Source organism: Trachurus trachurus, assembly GCF_905171665.1.
Source record: "Trachurus trachurus genome assembly, chromosome: 18".
Taxonomy (NCBI): domain Eukaryota; kingdom Metazoa; phylum Chordata; class Actinopteri; order Carangiformes; family Carangidae; genus Trachurus; species Trachurus trachurus.
Window position 1 is genome coordinate 12,536,463 of NC_139909.1, and position 21,659 is coordinate 12,558,121.

General features: G+C 41.3%; 3 protein-coding genes across 17 annotated transcripts in view; 2 read left to right on the forward strand and 1 right to left on the reverse strand.

The window, feature by feature from the left end:
* Nucleotides 1-260: 260 nt before the first annotated feature.
* zcchc4 (zinc finger, CCHC domain containing 4) lies at nucleotides 261-9,330 on the reverse strand. Of its 2 annotated transcripts, XM_083992721.1 has the most exons (14): nucleotides 9,105-9,330; nucleotides 8,774-8,892; nucleotides 8,607-8,689; nucleotides 7,702-7,974; nucleotides 6,987-7,067; nucleotides 2,971-3,043; nucleotides 2,735-2,885; nucleotides 2,178-2,275; nucleotides 1,716-1,837; nucleotides 1,360-1,435; nucleotides 1,209-1,260; nucleotides 952-1,102; nucleotides 721-841; nucleotides 261-689 (listed from the first exon to the last, which is right to left on the reverse strand). In XM_083992721.1, the coding sequence occupies exons 1-13, from the start codon at nucleotides 9,184-9,186 to the stop codon at nucleotides 739-741; spliced, it is 1,464 nt and encodes a 487-aa protein (XP_083848847.1). In that variant the 5' UTR covers nucleotides 9,187-9,330; the 3' UTR covers nucleotides 261-689; nucleotides 721-738. The 2 variants fall into 2 exon arrangements, with proteins under 2 accessions (XP_083848847.1, XP_083848846.1); XM_083992720.1 differs by having other exon boundaries at nucleotides 261-841.
* LOC311001490 (E3 ubiquitin-protein ligase TRIM62) lies at nucleotides 3,723-6,881 on the forward strand (the record flags this gene model as incomplete). The annotated part of the gene is made up of 5 exons (XM_083992578.1): nucleotides 3,723-3,932; nucleotides 4,640-4,735; nucleotides 4,833-5,083; nucleotides 5,273-5,409; nucleotides 6,283-6,881. The coding sequence occupies 5 exons, from the start codon at nucleotides 3,723-3,725 to the stop codon at nucleotides 6,879-6,881; spliced, it is 1,293 nt and encodes a 430-aa protein (XP_083848704.1).
* Nucleotides 9,331-10,719: 1,389 nt separating the features above from the next.
* Nucleotides 10,720-21,659, forward strand: part of ablim2 (actin binding LIM protein family, member 2) — a 52,544-nt gene continuing 41,604 nt past the window's right edge. For 13 of the 14 annotated variants that reach the window (XM_083992680.1, XM_083992675.1, XM_083992686.1 and 10 more), the window contains exon 1: nucleotides 19,914-20,171. In XM_083992680.1, the coding sequence (XP_083848806.1) occupies nucleotides 20,156-20,171 (16 nt within the window). In that variant the 5' untranslated portion in view covers nucleotides 19,914-20,155. Of the gene's footprint in view, nucleotides 11,072-19,913; nucleotides 20,172-21,659 lie in introns of those variants that run through there. The other variant, XM_083992681.1, reaches the window with a different exon arrangement.

Genomic DNA, 21,659 nt, shown 5'->3' on the forward strand with positions numbered 1-21,659 from the left:
ATAAACAATAAAGTATTTTCTATTCTATTCTATATATCTCACATTGTACCCTTTCTCCCTGATAAAGGAAGATGAGGAAAGTGATGAAATATTGAATTAAAAACTGTATATAGAAGATTATACACCTAAAGAACTTGGCTCATATACTTAATCCTTCGAAGACTCACATACGACACAGTGCAACAGTATGTAGGTTTTTAATTGTTTATTAGGATTCCCATTCCCTGTTACACTTTACTTCCCCAACATCCATCGACACTTTCTCTGATAAATCCTCCGCTATGTTCACCAGCTAATTTTAGAGATTTGTCTCCTGGTTGTTGCTGAGTAGAAGGTGAACTGAGGCTTTAAGGATGCAGCATTTAAAATAACTCTTTCTGCTGCCACTGCGCTCTAATATTAACTCTTTAATAACTTTAATATTAACTTATTAAACAATGACATCTTACTGCCCTCAAGTGGCCAAAAGTAAATGAACAAAGAGTCTTAATTTAACTTTCTTTGGCCTGATCATTCAAATATAACTCAGAAAATATTAACATCTAAAGGTAAAAAATGGTAAAGTTGCATTTTTTCTCAAAAAAGGCAAAAAGTGCTGCATAATATCTCTAGCTGTATTTTTTCTACTGTTATCCCAACATGTTTGCTATAAGATAACAGTGTGTTTATGAGTCACAGACTATCATCTCCTTTGTGTTCCAGGAGACTGACTGCTCTGACTCTACCTGCACACTCAGGTCACCTAGACTGAGCTGCCATCTTCTTTGCTCTGCGAGCTCCTCCAGACAGCTTTTTAGCTTTAGGCTTGGCGTGGGGATGATGGGATGGATGTTTGCCTCCACTAGAGAGGGAAAACACACACACAGAGTTAGTCTAACAGATTAAGACTTGCACACATTTTACACATTTCGCATAGGGACAGACTGAACCGGTTTGTTCCCTCTAACTCACCCGCTCCTCCTGTTTGGGTCTTTGAGAGGACAGCCATTGCGTTTGTGCTGCAGGCTGCCGCAGCTGAAACAACCCTGCTCTGCTGCTGCTGCAGCTCCACACGGGTGGTCAGGGAGGGCGCAGCGGCCACAGGCCTGACAGTGTCTCCACGCTGAGAGAGGAAAATATGGACACATATTAACCACACATTAACGCCACACTGACATGTTATAATATAATAATGTATCAATGTGCATCTAAAGTATAAATGTACGTACATGGTTTCACACATTTTCCACACGGTGAGCAGTGTTTCCACTCACGGCCGTCCTGAGGAGACGAGGAAACGATGAAGCCCACAGTTTGTGGAAATTCAATAAATGTAGCTACATAAAACTCCATGTAAACAAAAAAGTGTGGGTTTTCTACCTTAGACGGACAAATGTTGCACTTGGCGCAGTGTTTGTTTAGGGACGAGACGTACTTCTGACACACAGAGCAAAACCTCAGAGGAAGAAGAAAACAAATACAAAACATGAGTTGTGAGGAAACTGTAAAACTTAACATTTATTTAAAAAGATACAACTGTTTTTCATGTAAATGTCTGATTGAGTTTAGAAATAAAAATGTCAAATTATATTTTAGTTGCTTTTCACTGATCCCTGAATCAAAATTGTGTCATTTTCAAACTTTCAAAAATTCTTGTATAATATGTATAACACCTCAAATATTCATATAAATGTGATAATATTAAATGAAACCAGGCTGTGAGTGGGTGTCGGTACCTGTAGCCCTCCTCTCGGGGCAGGACCACGTCTCCGGGGCAGATGTTGGTGAACAGTCTGACAGGAGACTGCTTCCTGCCAGTCTTCCCGTGTTTATACATGGGATGGTTGTCATAGTCCACCTGGTTGGAAACACAAGCAAATATTGACTTTATTGTTCACAGTCGGTCAGACAGAGACAAAACCTGGAGTCTGTGAGCTGCAGCTCGGAGGCAGGTGGCGCTGAACGAGGTTTAGACTTTTTACATATAAAGATATGATGTAATTTTTCTAGGAAGTAGCTGGAGACTTACTTACTAACATAAATAGTGATTAATGTGGTATTGAATACTAAAACAATACACTAAATAACATGCAACACTGAATCAGAATCTAAATCTATAGACTTTTCACATGCGATTAATTTATTTTGGAGTAAACTGTTGATGTGTATTAAATATAGCAAATAGAAGAAGCTGATACCTGATAGTCCAGCATGGTGAGTGAGGGGAGACACTCAATGATCCGCGACTCAAAGAAATAAGGGAAGGTCCAAATCATGGGCATCTCGGCTTCACTGTCTGCACAAACCAATACAAGTATGTTAGTGTCCAGAAACACTTTGTTCTCATGATGTGACCTCGGGTGACCTAACGACTCTTGACTACCATCGTCACACTGACAAACTGAGTGGTATCAAAGCCTTTTATTAACAACCCTGAGGCCAAATACCTAGGAACTGAAGAACTGAAGAAGCTTTGTGGAGATGAAACATCTTCAAGTCTCTACAACCAGGTCCAGTTCATCTAGACTCAACTTTCTCATGTCTTCTTACCTTTATTTCTACTTTTTGCAGTTTGTATATTTTACTTTGTGTGTATAGCATTTGCTCTTGTAATGGCCTCTTGCATCATTGTCTTACTGTGTTTTCCTCCTTCTTAAGTTGTGACAACACTTGTGTCCTCGTGTGGGACAAAGATCTGACTTGAACAGAACAGATTTTCACTGTTATTGACCAACACATCCACAGTGACACTGACCGGAGCTCTGCAGCTTCTTCCATGACTGTAAGAGCAGAGAGAAGCTGTTGGCCAGAGCCTTGACCAGACCGCCGAACGGAGGGTCAGCCACCATCACCACCTTCTCCCCGTCGCCTTCCCTGAGGAACTCCTGCAACATTGCACTGGAGGCCTGTTAAAAACACAGGAGCTTCATCATCACATGGCGCTGAACATGGAAAACATGGAAATGTGTTGGAAGGTGTTTTAACTCGTACCTCTCCGTCAAAAAAGTGATGGTTGAACATGTTGTAGTGACAGAACTCGCCCTGGTTGTAGAACTGGGCATATCTGAAACACAAGGGGATGATTTTTTTTCTTATTTTCCAGCATCTTTTCTTTTTTTTCCCTGTGTGCATGAATATCAGGCTGAAAAACCAGAGCGTGTCTGAACTTATCTGCTCATGCACACACACGGTTGGCAAACTTGCAGCGGATTTCGAGCGTTTCCTGGTTACGGTGTAGTCTGAGTGAAGCGTGCTGAAGCTTGTCAAACAGGAACACACCCTCAGAGCGCTAACACCCTGCACATTCTTTACACTAACTCAGGACAGACGGAGGGACGCACTGATCTCAGGTAAGAACCTCTGGAAAACATGGTTTAATAACGTTCAAAGGAAACTAATTTGGTCTGGATTTGATTCAGCAAACTTTGTACTTTCTTTGGTGTGTAAAGATTTGGGTGTTATTCCAAAGTAAATGATAGATTACCTTCCTCATGCAAAATCTGAATAAAAAGATACAGAATTGATGATATTTTCACAATTAATATGTTTTTAATTAATCTGGAGTGTAAGTGAAGCCAGGTTCTGGACAGGGTCTTTGCAATACGACCGTCATGAACTCACAACAAACCGGTTTTCAGACTTTTTCAGAAAAACCGGGAGACACGGCCAAAGCAAAAACACAACTAATCATCCAGCTTCAACATCTGTTTGTTGTTTTGTCTCTGTTGTCACCAGAAGCAGAAATGGCAGAGGGAAAGTCATCACTATCTGTAGGTAATGGGCAGCCGGTGCAGGGTGGTCTCACGGCGCCCTCTGCAGGAACACACTCCCCACTGCAGGACAGACTGAGCTACACTCCCCTGGATTCAAACTCCGACCGGGTCGTTCAGCCGTTCCCAATTTCACCCAAACTGCAGAGGAAGAAAGCCAAAGACGCTCCGAAGCTCTCTCAGGTAAACAACGTGGGGTCTGGTGAGGTTCAGGGGTTGGAAGGATCTTCTCCACACGGATCCGGCATTTGAAAGGACTTGAGAAATTTCATGTGAGGATGTGAAGAAACAACCGAGTCCAAAATTCTTGACTTTGCTGACCGACATACTGACGGCAGCTTGGTCAGTGAGCAGCTCTTCCAAACAAGCTGACAGTGTGGAATTTGTTGCAGGAATATCAAACACCTTTTGAAATGGAAAGACAGAAGATCTTTGTGTCTTCTGCTGTGTTTATTCGCTGTTGTTTCATTAAGTTGCAGAAGAGTCGCCTTCTTTTTCATTCGTTTTCTTATTTTAGCCTTTTTTTATTATTATTATGGTCTTTATCATCTATCTAACCCAGTTTCTTGTCCTTTATTTCCCTGGCTTTGGAGCCAGTCGTAACAGACCCAGACAAATCTATGGGGGCACCACACCAATAAATTTCAGACACGCTCTGCTGTGAACACCGTTACGTAATGTCTTTGGTGAAAGACACTGTTAAGCTGCATTATGGGTAATGTCAAGTCCAATCTTCTTAGGGCTTGACCCACACTTGAGAGACCAATTCAGGACATTGCAGGCTCTTGCTGCTTAAAAATTCGTCCCAAAACTTTGTAGTAGTCGATATTTTCTGACTTTTTAGACATTAAAAGTGATGGACACAAAAGAAAATCACCCTCTCTTTGCAGGAGCAGCTGTCCAGACATCTGGAGGAGCTACAGGCCGAGAGAACCAAGACCGAGGCTCACATCCGGTCTCTGAAGAAACGCGGTACGGATCTCTCTGTAAGTCTGGATCCAGACCTTCTCAATGTCTCATATATAATCCAGTGTGCCGATATAAAACCAACAGTTCTTGGCGCTTGTCCATGTTCCCACCCAGAGGAGCACTGAGCTGATGAAGCAGCAGGTCCACGAGCGCTTCGAGCACATGCGGGCCATCATGAAGCAGGACGAGCAGGCCATCCTGGACTCTCTGGAGCTGGACCTGAGGCAGACCAAGACTAGGCTGGACCAGGTTCTGAAGAAGTGGAAGCAGCACCAGGACCAGGTGGACAAGAGCATCGGCAGCACCCAGAGTGCACTGAGCAAGAGCGCCACGGGAGAAGAAGAAGAGAAGGTCCGACACAGTCTCTTTTAAAAGTTTAAAAGCTAAAAAAAAAAGCGTTTTCCTTCTGTTTTAATCAGTGTTTCTGTTTTCTGTCTCTTCCCAGCTTCAGCCTGAACACCTGAGGTAAAACACTTCATCCTCACATGAAAGCTTTTCAGATGTAGACTTCTGAATGTTCTTTTTCTAACATTTCTTTCTCCACTTTTCACCAGTCTCAGTCCCAAGAAGCCTGACGCCTCTGAAAAGCAAATCCGACTGAACCAGGAGAGATTTGAGAGACTTCTTAAAACATTATCCTCCATCTCCAGGAAACTGAGAGCCCAGCTGCAGAGGAAGACTCTGCTGTTAGGTAATGAGGAAATTAGTGCTACATCAGCTCTCCGAGGGCAGCAGAGGGCTGTCAGGGCCTCATGGGAACGTCGCAGCCAACGAGGTGTTTTAGATTTGATTTTCTTTGACAATGTGACGTTAAAATGACACAATGAACTTGTAGAAATTCTTCTAGCGCAGCATACATGATGTTATATCTCCATTCTGATACAGAGTCATGATGTACAGTAGTCTCTCAAAGAGTAAATGTCTGCGGAGAATCCAAAGTTGTTTACCAGGTCCTTTGATCGGGTTTTTCCTGTTTACCATCCAGTTACCATTCAAACGTTGATTGTAGTCATCAGTGCTGGAACTCCTTCAGATAACGCCAACGCCAGCAATTAGCCTCCTTCATGATAACACCTGGAACAAGTTTCGATCGTGTAGAAATGCTGTAATTTCAACCGTGTTTAAAGTAACTACAAATAACTTTTAACTGGAAACACCTAAAAGTCTCTTGTTTCTGCTGATGTCTCTAGTCTGTATGACCTAGAACAGCAAATGAGGCCATCGGTACGACGATAAGCTGTTTCTAAATAGTGTAACTCTTTACCTTCAGGAGGCAGTGGTCGGTTGGTCCACCAGATGAAACAATTTACGGCATTCAGACAACTGACGAGGCTAAAACTCAACATTAAGTAGTTCCTACGCTAGCCAGTAAAAAAACAAGCTCAATTTTATCGCTATATTTTCGTCATGGCTGATACTGGGAGAGGATCCGCAAAGAGACACCTACCTCTTTTGTCCACAGGGGTCGCCAAAATCAACACAAGATGAAAGTTTTCTGTAGATGCTTTAAAATGTCACTGAATGAAAATATCACAGAGACTCTGGATCCTGTGTTTCCTTTCAGATTCCTCCCCTGTGCTGATTGACGGGAAGACGTGCCACAGCAACATCACGGTGACCTCGGAGGGGCGGGGCTTGTCCTTCTCCGCCTCTGGCCGCTCCACCGCGGAGCAGCATCCTCTTCAGTTCGACAGCGTCTGCTGCGCTCTCGGTTCGTCTCCGCTCACCGCGGGTCAGAGCTACTGGGAGGTCGACGTGCGCTGCTGCACCACCTGGGCCGTGGGCGTGGCCTACACCAGCCTGCAGAGGAAGGGCCGGGACAAGGGCGCCAAACTGGGCCGCAACAGGAACTCGTGGTGCGTGGAGCTGCGGGACGGCCGGCTGTCCGCCTGGCACAACGACCGCCACGTGTCGTGCCAGGGCGTCGGGACGGCGGCGCTCAGGAAGGTCGGCGTGTGGGTCCGGTACGATAAAGGTCAGCTGATATTTTACGACGCGGACAACATGGTCGTCCTGCAGAAGTTTTCCGCCGCCATGACGCCGGTGTTCGACAGGGCGCACCACCAGTTCACCGAGCCGCTGTATCCCGCCGTGCGCTTCCTCAGACCGCCACAGAACCAGGTGTGGCCAAACCACCTGGAGCTCTGTCACCTCAGCATGTGACGGTCGGGACGGTGACGTGGACTCACCTGATGTCTCGCCGTCGTCTTTAAGTCTTTCCCTCTGTATATAAATCATTTAAGACGAATGATAATAAAACAAACCAACCTGAAGTCAATGTCCAGCAGCAGAGTCTTCATTGGTTTATGTTTCTGCTCCAGGCTTCGCAGCTTGATGTGCTCCTGGAGTCTGACACAAACACACATCAATAAAACCAATTTCTTTAAAATATTCCTCATTCGACTGATTTTTTTTTTTTTTAGCCAATCCTGAAACTGTTTGTACTTTTATGATAATTTCCAATTACATCAGTTTTAAATATGTAAAATTTATATAAAAACAAATGAATGCTGTAAAGAAAACTGTATTTTCTTCATAACTTTACTGGTTGAAAAACCTTTAAACCACATGACAGAACGTCATAGTTAAATATGACGTAGTTAAATATTTTCTCGCAGTGAAAGCACGTCGGAAATAAGCAAAAGTGATTTTTCTGTTGTTGGGGAATGTTTTTTCATTCACGTTGGACATGTATCACTATTTAATTGTAATTTAATGTAGATTTTGTTATGTTTATGAAAAGCTTTATGGATACATTTATAGAATAGAATAAATCTTTATTGTCCACCCATTGTATTTATCTATTCATTAATTAGTAGGGTGACCACCGCAAGGACATGGGAATGTCCATACACTCCTAAATAAACTCAAGTCTTTTAATTTATAATATTTTTATATAATATTATTAATATAATAATACTATAGAAACTGAAACTACGATGCTATAAATAATGATAATGATGATAATCAACATGACCCTCACCTGGGCGTACCCACACACAGCACCTTGGTGAAGCCCTGAGCGGCTAAGACGTCCAGCAGGAAGTCTGTGCTGCGGTCGGCGAACAGGTACTGGGCGTTCTTCTTCTTGTCGTGCAGAGGAGACAGCAGCACACTGGGCCGCCTCAGCTCGGCCGCCGTGACGGGTGCGGATCTGTGAGAAGAGTGGGCGGTGTGCTCGTCCGGGAGGAGCAGGGACTGACAGTTGTGACAGAATTTCTTGTCATCGAGCGGGAGGGCGACAAACTTTCTGAACCTGAGGGACAAGTTACAGTCAGGGGGTAAAAATCACATTTTCATCATCGAAATCCTTAAGACATCTTCTTTAAAAAAAAGAAAAAAAAAAGAAGTACAGTTTAAAGAGATATTTCAACATCTTGGCAAATTCTCCTATCACCATAATCCCTATTATAGTCATAGCAGTAGGTTCATTACCTTTAATTGTCGGTTCATGTTGTTTTGAGATCAGCGGGGCAGAGATGTGAGCTGCTCAGTGAACACAACACACACAGTGTTCACTAAGCAGCACACAAAGCAAATACTCTGAACTACTTCCACTTTTGAAATCACTCCGCCCGGCAGTCGTGTCTGGAAAGTAGTTCTGGCTGCATTTACCTCTAAAACAACTCTGTCTTGTAACGTTCTGTTATTATCTCATAGCGTGGTGAATGTGCAGGTCACAACTTGCCCACCAGAGTTGTTGGATTGTGTATTTGATGAGTTTGATGAGGGACAGGGTGTTCACTGAGCAGCTCTCGTCTCTGCCCCGCTGATCTCAAAACAACATGCACCGATAATTAAAGGTGATGAACCTACAGCCATGACTATAGGGATTATAGCAATAGGAGAATTTGCAAAAAATGTTGAACTATCCCTTAAACCTCTCACCTGCTGCAGTACTCCTGCTGGCTGAGCCCAGGTCTCTTTGACCGGTTCTCTCCCTCTCTTGCCAGAAGAGTGGCCTCCGACACCTTTAAAAGGCAAATTAACTCACATGAATGAGAGTTCACAGGACTGGAAATAGACTTTAATGACATGTGGGACAGTGAACAGACCTTGTCATCTTCCCACTGGAAGAAGTTGCAGTCTTTTCTGTCTCTGCAGGCCGAGCAGGCGTAAAACCTCCTGCCTGCATCTGCTCCTTTGCCGCGTTTCTGAAACAGCAAGGTTGGACCTGGAAAAAGACACGAGTCAGCATTTGTATTTTCTGTTATAATAAACGCTCTCATCTTGAAAATAGTCGCTTTAAAGTAAATATTTCGTTGAGGTACGAGCTGTTTTGCACCTTGTTCGTAACATGCGGAACTTAGCATGCATCTATCAAAGAAATAACTAATAAATCAACAAATAAACTCTGAAATATACACGGATTAACAGGTTTCTTACCATGAGGACAACTAGGCGCTGTTTTACCGTGCTCTGAAAAAATTATGCTAATTCCAAAACTTTCGTCGTCAACTTCCGACATTTTGCGATATTGACAAGGTGAATTCAGTCCGATAAAAACTTTACAACACAACAGTTCAGCTCTTGGACGTGGTTTCAGCCCCGGTGAATGAAATGAAAACACGAGCGGCTGACACAAGCATGGAAACACATATGACGCCACGGTGCTCCGCGTCGCGCCCAAATGACGTAGTTAAATATTTTTTGTCGCAGTGAAAGCTCGTCGGGAAATAAACAGAAGTGCTTTTTCTGTTATGTTTGAATGTAGCCCATTTTCATTCACGCTGGGCAGAGGTTTTATGTTTATGAAAAGTTGTATTGGAATAGAATAGAATAGAATAGAATAGAATAAATCTGTATTGTCCACCCATTGTATTTATCTATCCATTAATTAGTAGATTAAAGATTCGAGATGTTTATTGTCATACACAGATGTTAAAGCCCATGCAATGAAATTCGTAGCCTATTTATTGCCTCCCTTCAAATTACAAAAATAATAGGGTAAGAAATAGGCTAAATACAGACTGAAAAAACATCCAAACAGGAACAAGTAGGACACACATCCCAAAAAAACAAAACCAATGTATGACAAAAACACAAATTTTGTGATGGGATGAGACCTCTGTCAACGTGGGAATCAAACCTACAACTAATAATATCAAGAGTCACACATTGTACAGACAGTTATTACACAGACACATGAGCTTTGTGTCTCTCCGAACACTGATACAGAGGAGCTGTCAACCTGTCTGTGTGCATTTGTGTGAATGAGTGTGGAGAGTCCCTATCAATAGGACAGTGGGTTACGGCACTGACTTAATTGGATTGGGAGGCTGTGGGTTTGAATGAGTAGCCTAGCTATTTCTTTCATAACCTCTTCCAAATTTAATTTAAAAAAGATCTAATTTAATCTAATGCAGTTTACTCACACTGAACATGCTGGTAGGCCTACAGTCCAGTCCCATGCACGTTGCTCATTTGAGTGGTTGTTTTCTTTTTTTCACAACTACATTTCCCATGTAGCCTGCTGCGCCACCAGCGCAGTGGCTGACTGGGGGACTGTTCAGGAGGAGTTTGCTAGAAGCTCAAGTAAAGCAAAGACGGTCACGGAAATGGAGCATAGCATAGTAAACCGATTTTCCCCTTCAAAATAAAATCACTTGCCCTAAATTCTGAGCAAGAAAGCACATTCGTCTTGTTGGGGTTTATTTTATTGTATCTCATCTTATTTTATTTATTTATTCATTATTTTACCATTCATTTTAGTGTTTATTCTTGTGTATTTCATATTTTACAACATCAAAAATGTGAAATCTTGCATGACCTCCAAAGCTCACTTCAATTACTCACTTTAATTCTAAGCATCATTTTTATGTTATTTCTAATCTAAATTCTCATATATTCTCATGTCATTCAGACACAGCTAGCGTTTAAACATGACTTTTATTTTGAAAAAGCATCGGATCCGCTTTAAATTCCTCCACCCAGCTTGACCCGCGTAGTGGCGTCTCTTCATTGTGCGCCCACACCCAACCTGCACTGTCTGCCGCTGTGCTGCTGTGTGGCGGAGACAGCGCAGCCCTGCAGTCAGTGTGTATGCGGGACATTGTCTTCACAGTGCGGCTGTTTTTTTTTCTTTTTCCAGAGGATCACCTGCGGCCTCAGCAGCCCGGAGGACCAGCTGCACCACCACCACCAATACTCTACTCCTGGAGGAGGGAGAGGAGAGAAGAGGAGAGGAGATAGGGAGGGAGAAACATTCATTCCCCCTTCTGCTGCCTGGCAGGGAGGTCTGTGCGCTCCGCGACTGCTGGCATCATCCATGTACTGTCAATGTGGATAGTGATTTATTTACTGTGCATCCTCTGACCAGAGAAGACGTCTGACTGGCACCATGAGCAGCACTGGTAAGAAGCGTTTCTTGTTTTCCTCTCAGTGTATCACAAGGAAAACCAGCAGCACAGTTAATAATGTAATAAAACCCCCTCCAGGGCTTCCACTGTAGCTGAGACTGTGGATGCTTTGTCCTAATTTACAATTTTTTATTTATTTTTTCACCTGCTGTGGCGTCATTATAATATTGTTTCTCCAGTGTTAAACCTATAATAAATCCAAAATAAACCACTGCTATCTTGTCATCCTTAGTCAGCCTATAGCATCCTGGTGCAAACGTGTGGTATTCGTGTATTGAAGAATGAGGCTGCTATGGTGGAGTTTCAAATTTGTCCCAGTAAAAAATGGATGTCATGTGGGCTAATTAGACAGAGTGTGGAAACAACCACAGAGAGGGTTTGGTTTTTCTGCCTTTTCATTATGTTGCCATGCAGTCACTCACTACACTGGCTCAAAGAAGCATGACTGTGTTGTCTACTACATTGTACTGTAGGCCTGACTTCTAGTGGGCTATTGTCCCCGAGGAAGACTCAGCAAATGTATACAAAAGCCTATATTATGTCAAGTCCTGGATCTAAATGTAAATGAATATCACAGAATATAAATTGGTTGCTGTTTTTTTGCAACTTCTTAATATCAAAGGCCCGCCAGAGTGCAGGGGTGTGGTTGCACATAAAATGTCATTGAAGGATTAAAGAGGAAACCTCAGACTCGTGGCTTCGATGTTTGTGTTGTGGCGGAGGAATCAGTCTAATCTTCGCTCTCATCTACGACTGAAGTTACTTAACACTGATGTTATACACGAGTTGAAGATTGTGCTAATGAGCCCTGTTACACAACTACACTGACCCACAATCTGCTACTTTCGTACAAGATAATGAGTCTAATTTAATCAAAAAATAGCCAGACTTTGTAATTGCAACTGATTTTCTAAATTGATTCAGTTCTGCTTCACAAAGTCCTGATTTGATCCAATTTGATTCAATTGGAGATAATTCAGCTATAATCAATTGATGGGATTCTTAGAGAATTAATGCAGTGAATTGAACCTTTAACCTGGTGCATTATTGAAAACATCAATAAACAGAATCAAAGCAGTTGCATTAATGCACTCTGCATTTCACATGCTGCTTAGATGTGCATCTCCAGAAGTGAAAAGTGCATTGCTGATGTAGCTAACCTATTACACCTGCTACACACAGGTAACCCACACATGGCTTAGCCTACTCTTGCACACCTAGCATGTAGCTTTGTTTTTTTTTTTTTAACAGTTCTTCACTGTCATGATTTAGAAATGAGATGCAATCACTCATCTTCTGTCATGATGGTGGCATCTATTGACTTACCTGTGTGGAGCGCACAAGGCTGAATTAAAAACACCTGTTCAAATGAGAAGCAAAGACAAACAACTAATGCTGCGTTCAAGACAACTGGGAACTTGGATTTTCCAACCTACTTGAAAAAGTCTTCTTCGAGAATCAGTTGTCTGTCGTCACACAACCGTCTGCACCTGCGCATAACCACACCGTCAATGGTAAAACATTGATTAAAATGCATTTCAAATGCCAAAATACATTAAAACGTTATGCAATATACAATATTTACTTACTCTTACAGATTACCTACTGATGTTGTGGAACACAGTAAATTCATATTGTTATTTCTCTTTGATTTTAAATTAGGCCTATCTGTTTCATAATTTTAAAATGCTTATTTTTTAATTGTTTTTGGCCCTTTATAATGTATTAATGCATTGCGTGAAGCACTTTGAATGCTATGTTTGTCCCAGCCCACCATGTTTTTGGTTATTCTGGCATGGTGCGTCACAAACGCTTTGAAGTCGGAGTCGTCTCGAACACAGCATAAGCTAAGGAGTAGGATAGGCTATGAGAACGGAGCCAAGCTGGATTTCATTTCCAGCATCTCTGTGGAAGCACAAGATGTTCAAGTGTGTGACATGTTTCTGTGTAAATGAATCACAGATGAAGAAGCCGTCAGAAGTGTGAGTGATGAATTAAAGGCGTTTTCTGTTGACTCATTGTTGCTCATTAACAGTTAAGGGCTAATTCACTCAGCAGTTAATGGTGAAATGTCTTCACGATGGTTACTAATGCATGATTGGTGTTTGGAAATCAATCAACACACCTTAAGTGACCATCTTTGTTTCTTTACATGTCTTTTATGGCATATTCTTATTTGATGGGATCTTCAAGCCTTTAAAATGTCAATAAATCCTTTCAAAAGTGTCATTAGTCGTTATAGCCCACACTTTTTGAGGTATATAGTATTGTTTGTCATTTGACGTCTTGTTTTGTGTCTGACGATGGAGATATTTGAGCTCAATATCACAGAGATGACAGAGACTAAGCCAGATATTACAAAGTACAGAGAGCTCTTGTTTATAATGAGACCCGTCGATGTCCTGCAGAGAAGCCGGAGCAGCTGAACAGACGGCTGCGGTTCCTCTGGGAGGTGAGAGACGGGAGAAATTCATTAGCAGACTGCTGTAAACTGAGAGGAAAAGACAAACAAGAGACAATATTTGTTTGGCACGCCCCTTTTGGGATGCCTTTTAGCAGTTTTTACCATTTGAGGACTGTTGGCTGTTGACTGTAATGTTGATACATTGGCTTTACATGCATCAAAAGGCTCATTTCAAATGGTAAAATGTTATTTAAACAACTTAGTTATAATGATATGTGCACTTGTCATGAAGTTGATATTAGTCACGGATGCAGGGGCTCAGGCCTCCGACAGGCAACATGCGTAGTTCAATCGGCTTTCCATACGATCCCCCTGGAGAAGCCGGTGAAAAGTGCCAAGTGGCAGTGAAATACTCATTAGGCTGAGCAGTGACTGACACAGATCTTTATACAGAGGCAGGAAAGAGACACAGGTTCATTAGCTCCACTAATAATCATTAGCAAAGCACTGTCAACAATTACAGCTCATATACAACTCTATTATTTTGTCGCCCATGCTTAGTTTTGATTATGCCCCCAAAATGATGTTTAAAAAAAACCTCATCTATAATAACAGGTGTCTTGTTTAGTACCTACCACCTGTCTTTGTTAGTGAATATCTGGCACACATGGTTTGTGTTTAAATAAATAAACCTCTTCGAACAGGCTCGCTATGATGAACACCCTGAGACCGAGTTGAGCAATATATTCAATCTGCTGGCCAGTCTGCATTCCTTCAGCGGCATGAAAATAGATGTTATTGCCAAGTCGTCAATACACCCACAAGGACATTAGACATGGTGTGTAATGCAAAACAAAATAAATAGTTGGATGATTAGATATAAAGGATATCGAAGACCAAAGAAATAAGAAACTGTAGTAAGAAAAAAAAGTATGTGATTTCATTATTATGAATATTTGCAATGTCGTTTGATTACCCTCAAAGGTCTCACATATGAAAACCTTCTGTTTGAGGAAGGGTTAGCAGGGTTGTGTTGCCAGAGTCATTAAATGACTGTCTTAAATAAACTTGACTTCAATATTGATCAAAATAATAGTTATTATGATTTTTGGTTTGTCACAATCGAGCAGCTGCAGCCTTCAGAGATGGAAGCTCAGGTGTGCAAATGGAGCTGAAGTGGTCAAGTCTCCTACTGCAATGGTTCTCAAAGTGGGGTCCTTGAAAGGGTTCAAGGGGGTCCCCAACTTTTTCTTGAAATGTTACCACTTTTTTCTAGAATTTTTTAACTTAAATTTTTTTTTGGAGAATCTTTTTATTTTTTTATTTTTTTTATTCTAACTATTTGACTTCATTTTTGTTTTTTGGGTTGGGGGGGGGGTTACCACTTTTTCTAGATTTTTTTTTTTTGAGAAATTTTTACCAGTTTCTTCTAGAACTTTTTAAAACCTTTTTTGTTTAGGAATTTTACCACGTTTTTCTATAATTGTTTTGTTGAGTCATTTAAAAAAAAAATTCTGGAAGTGAAAAATTTTGTCCAATGGGGGGTCTGTGATCTAATTTATGTCAATTTAGGGGTCCTTGGTGTATAAAAGTTTGAGAACGGCACTGTCCTACTGTACAGATAGAGGCCTGGATGGTGTGTATCTGTCCAGTATTGACTTCAGCTTCAGTCTAGACCCCCTACAGTAACTCTACATACTGGAGAACATGATGTCCATCATATTTGCACAACACCGCCCATCCTATTCCGTTCTTAAGGTGGAGCCCAGACATCCTGTGATGTTGACTAATTTTGTTTTTGTATCCGTGATGTGAATCTGTCCGTCATGAGATAGAGCTCATGACCACATGATAGTACAACACGACTGGTCAATCAGAGGCCAAACTCCATTTCTATCATGGCGGTCCAATATAATACCCACATGTCAGTTTCACTACCCTGTTGCTGTCATGTCACATGTTGTTGTTGTATAGATAGATGGATGGATGGATGGATAGATAGATAGTCTTTTTCTCTTTTTTTACTCTATGTTTTAACGGCATTCTCAACTGCTGTATGTTTTTAATGAAATTTTGTATCTTTACGGTGAGCCGAAGGCAAATTATAGGATAATAAAGATTTATTGTATTGTATTGTAGGCCTACTTATTTTATTGTATTTCCAGCTTGCTTTTGATAATTACAGATAGATAGATAGATAGATAGATAGATAGATAGATAGATAGATAGATAGATAGATAGATAGATAGATAGATAGATCTATATAATAATAAAATATATGTACAGTATAAACATAAATACATGGAAAAAAGACAGGAAATTGACCAAGTATTGCACAAAAGAGCAGCCTAGCCTAAGATATACTCATACACAACCTGTATGATTATTTTTTAGAGTAACACTCCCTCTGCCACTACTGTGACGTAAGTCTCGTTAATAGTAACCCCAACAACAGTTTTAATGTCATAAACATATGTTTGCTTCAGCTATTTGTAGCTACTGTTCAAAAGGAAACAGGACATGTTGTCCTTTGTGTTGTTCAAAGGCATCATGGGAATGCGGCCGCTACCTTTAGAGCTAACCCTGCACTTTAAATTTGGATCCGATTACTGCTGTGTTGTGAGTGGGAGCGAGACACAAAGATCAATGGGCATCTGTGAATTATTTAACTATCCACTCGGCCCCGTGTGTTTTATGTCTGTGCGTTCAATAGATCTGTAGCCACTCTTCCTTTCCTTTCCTTTCCTTTCCTTTCCTCTTCCTCTTCCTCTTAGCCCTCCCATGAGCTTCAGCTTCTCTCCAGTGAATGAACCAATTAACCAGATTAAACTCCCAAATCAAGAGTTTCACACTAAAGGAACCTAAATGTGGGTCAGACCAGCGACTTCTTTTGCTGTTAATTCTCTGTAACACTGGGAGGAAACTGTTTTGAGGAGAGAGGGATTTGCTTCATGTTCTCCTCCCCCTGGTGACCACTAATCCTGAACATCAGCTTTAGTTTAAAATGTGTTAAGACTGAAACATGGATGTTCTTGCTAAATATACAGCAAAACGAACTTCTCATATGCACTCGGGTAATGACGAGGCCCCTGAAGTCCTGTAAGGTGATCGTTTTTTTATCTTGTACACTAGATAATTCTTGCTGCTCTTGCATGTAGATATGGGATTGCAACACTGGAGGATACAGGCTCAGCTGACAGACGGACTGTGCAGATGTCGTTGACTTTGCCCGGGAACTATTGCAGGATCCTGAGGGGTCGGCACTCGGCACGTAGACGCTGGCAATGTAGACCTCACAGGAGAGGAGACATGAGGAATCTGGACCCCAGATTTATTGGACGATGTGGACTGTGCAATGCTGCTTGATTAAGATGAGATGGACATGCATGTTTGTGTGGAACTGGACAGGTCTCTGGTCCATCACAGGGCCGACACATTCAAATTTATGGGCAATTCAGAGGAACCCAAACCCAGAAGCAGTCTGATTATCATATTAATGCTGGTAAATTGTCATCTTGTTGCTTTCGGTTTCATTGCAGCATTATTATTTAGGCTCAGCTGGAATGGAAACACTCTGTCCTGGTCCTGTTTGGGTTTTTCTTTCAGTCTTTTCTGCCTCTTGAAAGCTCTGGTGCTGCTGGATGATTTACAATGCAGGTCCTGTGCCTTTTTTATTCTCTCTCCCTCTCTCTGCCTCTGTGCCTGCTAACTGAGTCACATGACAGAGTCCACCGTGCACTCTTACTTAATTCAAAGCTTCCTACCATTTACCCGAGCACTTTGTCTGGTTTATGGCCTGGTGATGATCCCTCGCAGCTTCAGATGAATGGTAGTGAGAGAGGAGAGAGACGTACACCGGGGTGGTGTCAGGGACATGACATGATTCTCCACTTGCTGACAATCGGCCTTTGATACACTCCTCTGGTACATCCTGTCTGTTATTTTTGGTAGTTTTTAATGACCTCCTCTATGGGCTCCTGCTGCTCTGGCATGGCCGTTCATTCATTCATTCATTCATCCCCCTGCAATGTCACAGCATTGAATGCAGTGTCTGTCCTCTATGTATGAACATATGCACAGGCACGGGGGTCAGGAACATCGCCCAGTCCTGGACCTGGAATATTGTGGTCAGGAGGGTAATAGAGTATTTTGATTTGATTTAGACATTAACCACTTTACTGAAAAGTCAAAGATATAAACCAAAGGAACCAGGATTCAACCTCTGGAGAACATGAATGAAGTCGGTGCTAAGTAAATTCATGTCATTGTTTTAATGATGAGGATAAATCATCTCAGAACCATGAATATTCATATTAAACTCTGTGACAATGGCATATTCCAATAGATGAGAGAACATGTTGACCTGCTGTTGTACAGGTCAGTCCATCCAATTCGTTTACAAAATAGTTCACACCATTAGGAGAACCACTATAAGATGAGAAATATCTACAGTATATGTCAGACAATATGTCAGTCACTTAATTGAACTAGTGGAAACCAATGGTGGATTCATTCAGGGTTTATCCTCTAGAGAATAGAAACTCCTATAGAAATTTCATCTGTTGGTTGTTGTAGAGGTATTTCGGTCTTAACCACACTGGTGGACAGTCCAAATGACCTTCCCAGAGTCTAGCTGCTGCCATCAAGGCTATTAAAGAAAAATACATTTGGGCTTGTGCACAATAGGAGTGGTGAGTCTGTTGTGGCAGGGTCGTCTAGTTCAGTCACGATGTGAATGCTTTGGCACGGCGCCTCATGAATCTGCCTGGTTGCATCACTGTAGTGGAAGTTTGCATTGTTTTATCGAAGCCCAGATCATGGAGAAGGTCCAACACTATTCACGTTACCCTAATGTGACCTTACACCAGCTGAATGAAGAATGAGTTCATTGTTTGTCCACACTGTACATACGATGTTCAGATCACGCAAACCGTCGACTCCATGCCTCGGTCATAGAAACTGATCTGAGAGCTGTGAGACTGCCAGTCACCATCATTCATCTCCCTTGTAAAAGGACTTTAATAGCATTGAGTTTTCAATGGGTTTCCCAGCCCCTGTGATACATTTCCATTATTTTTTCCACCCTCTTCCTGTACAGTATGTCGACTCTGGCTTTAACCTCTGTGGGTATAAAGCTGTTATGATTACAGCAACAATGAAGTGTGACTGTTCACTGGGTACTGAAAAGACATCAGATCCAATCAGATCGGAAACTGGTAACACGTAGCAGCTCAGTATAAACTCACTTTCAACACACATTTCTGGACAAACTTGACTAAAACTGCACACAACTGTGTACAAACATACACGAGTATTGACTGTATGATAAAAAAAAACTAAAGGAAGTGTTTGAATTACTAAACTAGTCAGTCAATATTCAGCTTTTTGGAAAGATATAGTGAATACAGCATGAACCAGTTTCTGATGTACATGCCTAAAATTTGCAGTGTTTCCAACACTCTGTTTTTAAATTTGCATGTGCTACACACACCTTCGACAAGGTTTGACAAGAAACACATTGCATATGCAAAACTGAGGCATTTTTTGTTAGTTTAAAACAAGTGAAACTGGAAACAAGTAGTTCCTAGAGCACTTCCACTGGAGGTAAACGCACTGAGCATAAGCCATCGTCAGCAGCCATCGAAAGGTTGTTTGTAACTTTGAACAGGGTAGTCTTTGTACTTTCTGAACCTTTCGCACCCCCAACAACAACAAAACAATAACAAAAAGATGCAAAAAAATAAAAAAAAATCTTTCAGTAATTTAAAATATGCATGTTGTGAATTTGACTTTTATTTTGAAGGTACCATTTTATGCTGCAACTTCCAGTTACTACATGTCATCTTTCCCAGTTACAAGGTTATGTCATATATTAATAATGCGGTTTTCTGTTGGTATTCATGACATCTGTGTGAGTGTTTATGATTTCATTGTGAGCATGTTTTACAACAACTAGGTGCTAAGCTAACTTGCTAGCCTTGTGAATACAGTTGATATGGATTCAAAGACTTTTTTTTCACAGAACTAAATCCTGATTAAATTCACTGGAAAAAATCCTCTGCCGTGTCCTGAACAGACATCACTGAAGCAGGGAAAATGGCAGAGAGTCGAGTGGCTCTGTAATACCCCGGCTCTCAACATCCACCATTAAGTCCCCCCAATTTTATAAATGCTGAGATTATGTTGTGTAGTTGAATGAACAGGAGGAGTTTGTCTGTCAAACAAACCTCGGACCTGTCAGAGAGCCTGGTTTGTTTACGACTGAGCTGTCAACGTCGAGTTTTGTGAGGAGTGGGTGTGGCACATTCCCAGCAACAGATCACCAGGAGGAGGTGTCGTTCTCTTTGAGCTGCACATGGTTCTATTTAAAACAGAAAGCTGCAGTAAGGCAGAGATAGGAGAGAGAGAGAGAGAGAGAGAGAGAGAGAGAGAGAGAGAGGAGGAGAGCCATAGGGAGTCATATGACCTACAGCTCATTCCAGAGATATTGAGGGACAGAGCCCTCGCTCTCTGCTCCGCTCTAGTATTACACCGGAGCTGCAGAGTGTACGGAGGATGTGTTGCAATACCATCACAGGACTCTGAAAAGATTTGTTTTGGGATATTATCTATCAGTATTATCGCTAAAGGACATAAAAATATCACATCATATCTGGGAAAACGACTGAGCGACCATGCCAGAGGAAAAAGGTAATGATGACCTTTAATAATTCAAGCTGTCTGGTGTTCAGTAGTGATGATTTTCTTGTATAATCCAAAATAACCTTTAAATCATTCTCTGTGTATAGATATGTATTGCTCTGGAAAGTAACAGGAGCATACAATAAACAATCATAATACCACAACTAGAAATATAAAAATCACTGTGAAGCTTTCAGTCATGTGAGCAGTTTTTTGACATTTGAAGAATGTGTGTTTCTATATAAGTGTTACCTTACGTAGCTACAGCCTAATGGGCTTCTATTACGTAACCACTCAGAAGTGAACAGCACTTCCTGCGAATGTGAATGACAACAACAAGCGTGTGCCTCAGTGTTTATGCTGCAGGTTGATACGCAGACTGCCTGCAACATCCTTGGCAACAACACTGTTGTCTTGGTCCTCTGCCTACATCTCTCACACCAGGAACTGAGCCATTTGGGCTGCTTACAAACGGGTGAAGGCCAGTTACTAAGAAGAATAGTCCTTTAATGATTTACCACTGGAACCACCACTTACAGTGTTGGGGCTTCTTTTCATTTTTCTATGCACCCATTGTATCTGCACTGTGGGACTTCATGTTTCTGTGAATGTTCCCATAATATTCCTGTAGTGACTTACAATTTACAGTGCAAGTGGAAAACAAGCTTGTGACTGGGGGTGTAGGGTGTATGATTCTTCTGTATACTTTCCCCCCATTACAATAGTAACAGTAACAGAATTGAATGAATGTAATTAGAAAATTAAGAAAAAATTAGCAAAAATGTTGCTAATATTATTGAGTGCACCCCTAATGAGAGCAAGTATAAATGTAACACTTTCAGGAATATCTAATACTAGCACCAATCTTAAAATTTGAAAATAGCTGAATGAATGAATGAATGAATGAATGAATGAATGAATGAATGAATGAATGAATGAATGAATGAATGAATGAATGAATTTGTTTTTTTTTTTCTAAGATAGAAAATTCCAAATCGATATTTACATTTTTAGCTTAAAACAAACCGTTACCCATCATCTTTGGACTGTTGGGATGGTGGTATGACCAGCTTGAGTTAAGGATCTAGTCCAACAGTGGCAGGTGGAACAGTTGCAGGTGGTGCAGGTGCAGGGGGCTATAATATTGGGGGAATGACATCAGAGTTCAATGTTTTTGGATAAAACAGACATAAAATTGTAAGATTGTTATAGGTGTAAGCACACATGCTGTTAAGCTAGTAGCATTTTTGGGGAGCTCCAATTTTTTTTAATTTTTAACAATTATGTTCAATTTTTCTAAAAACAGATTGGTTAAGATTTAATAGCTACTGCTGTGACAGACATTCATCTATTTCTTTTCATGAAAGGGTCATCAATCCCAGAGATATTTGTTATTTCTTTCCTGCATACTATAAAAAAAACAACTAACAGGCTAATCGTGTATAATAGCATCAGGACAATGGCAAAATCAAACTTAGTTCTTGCTCATAGTTAGTT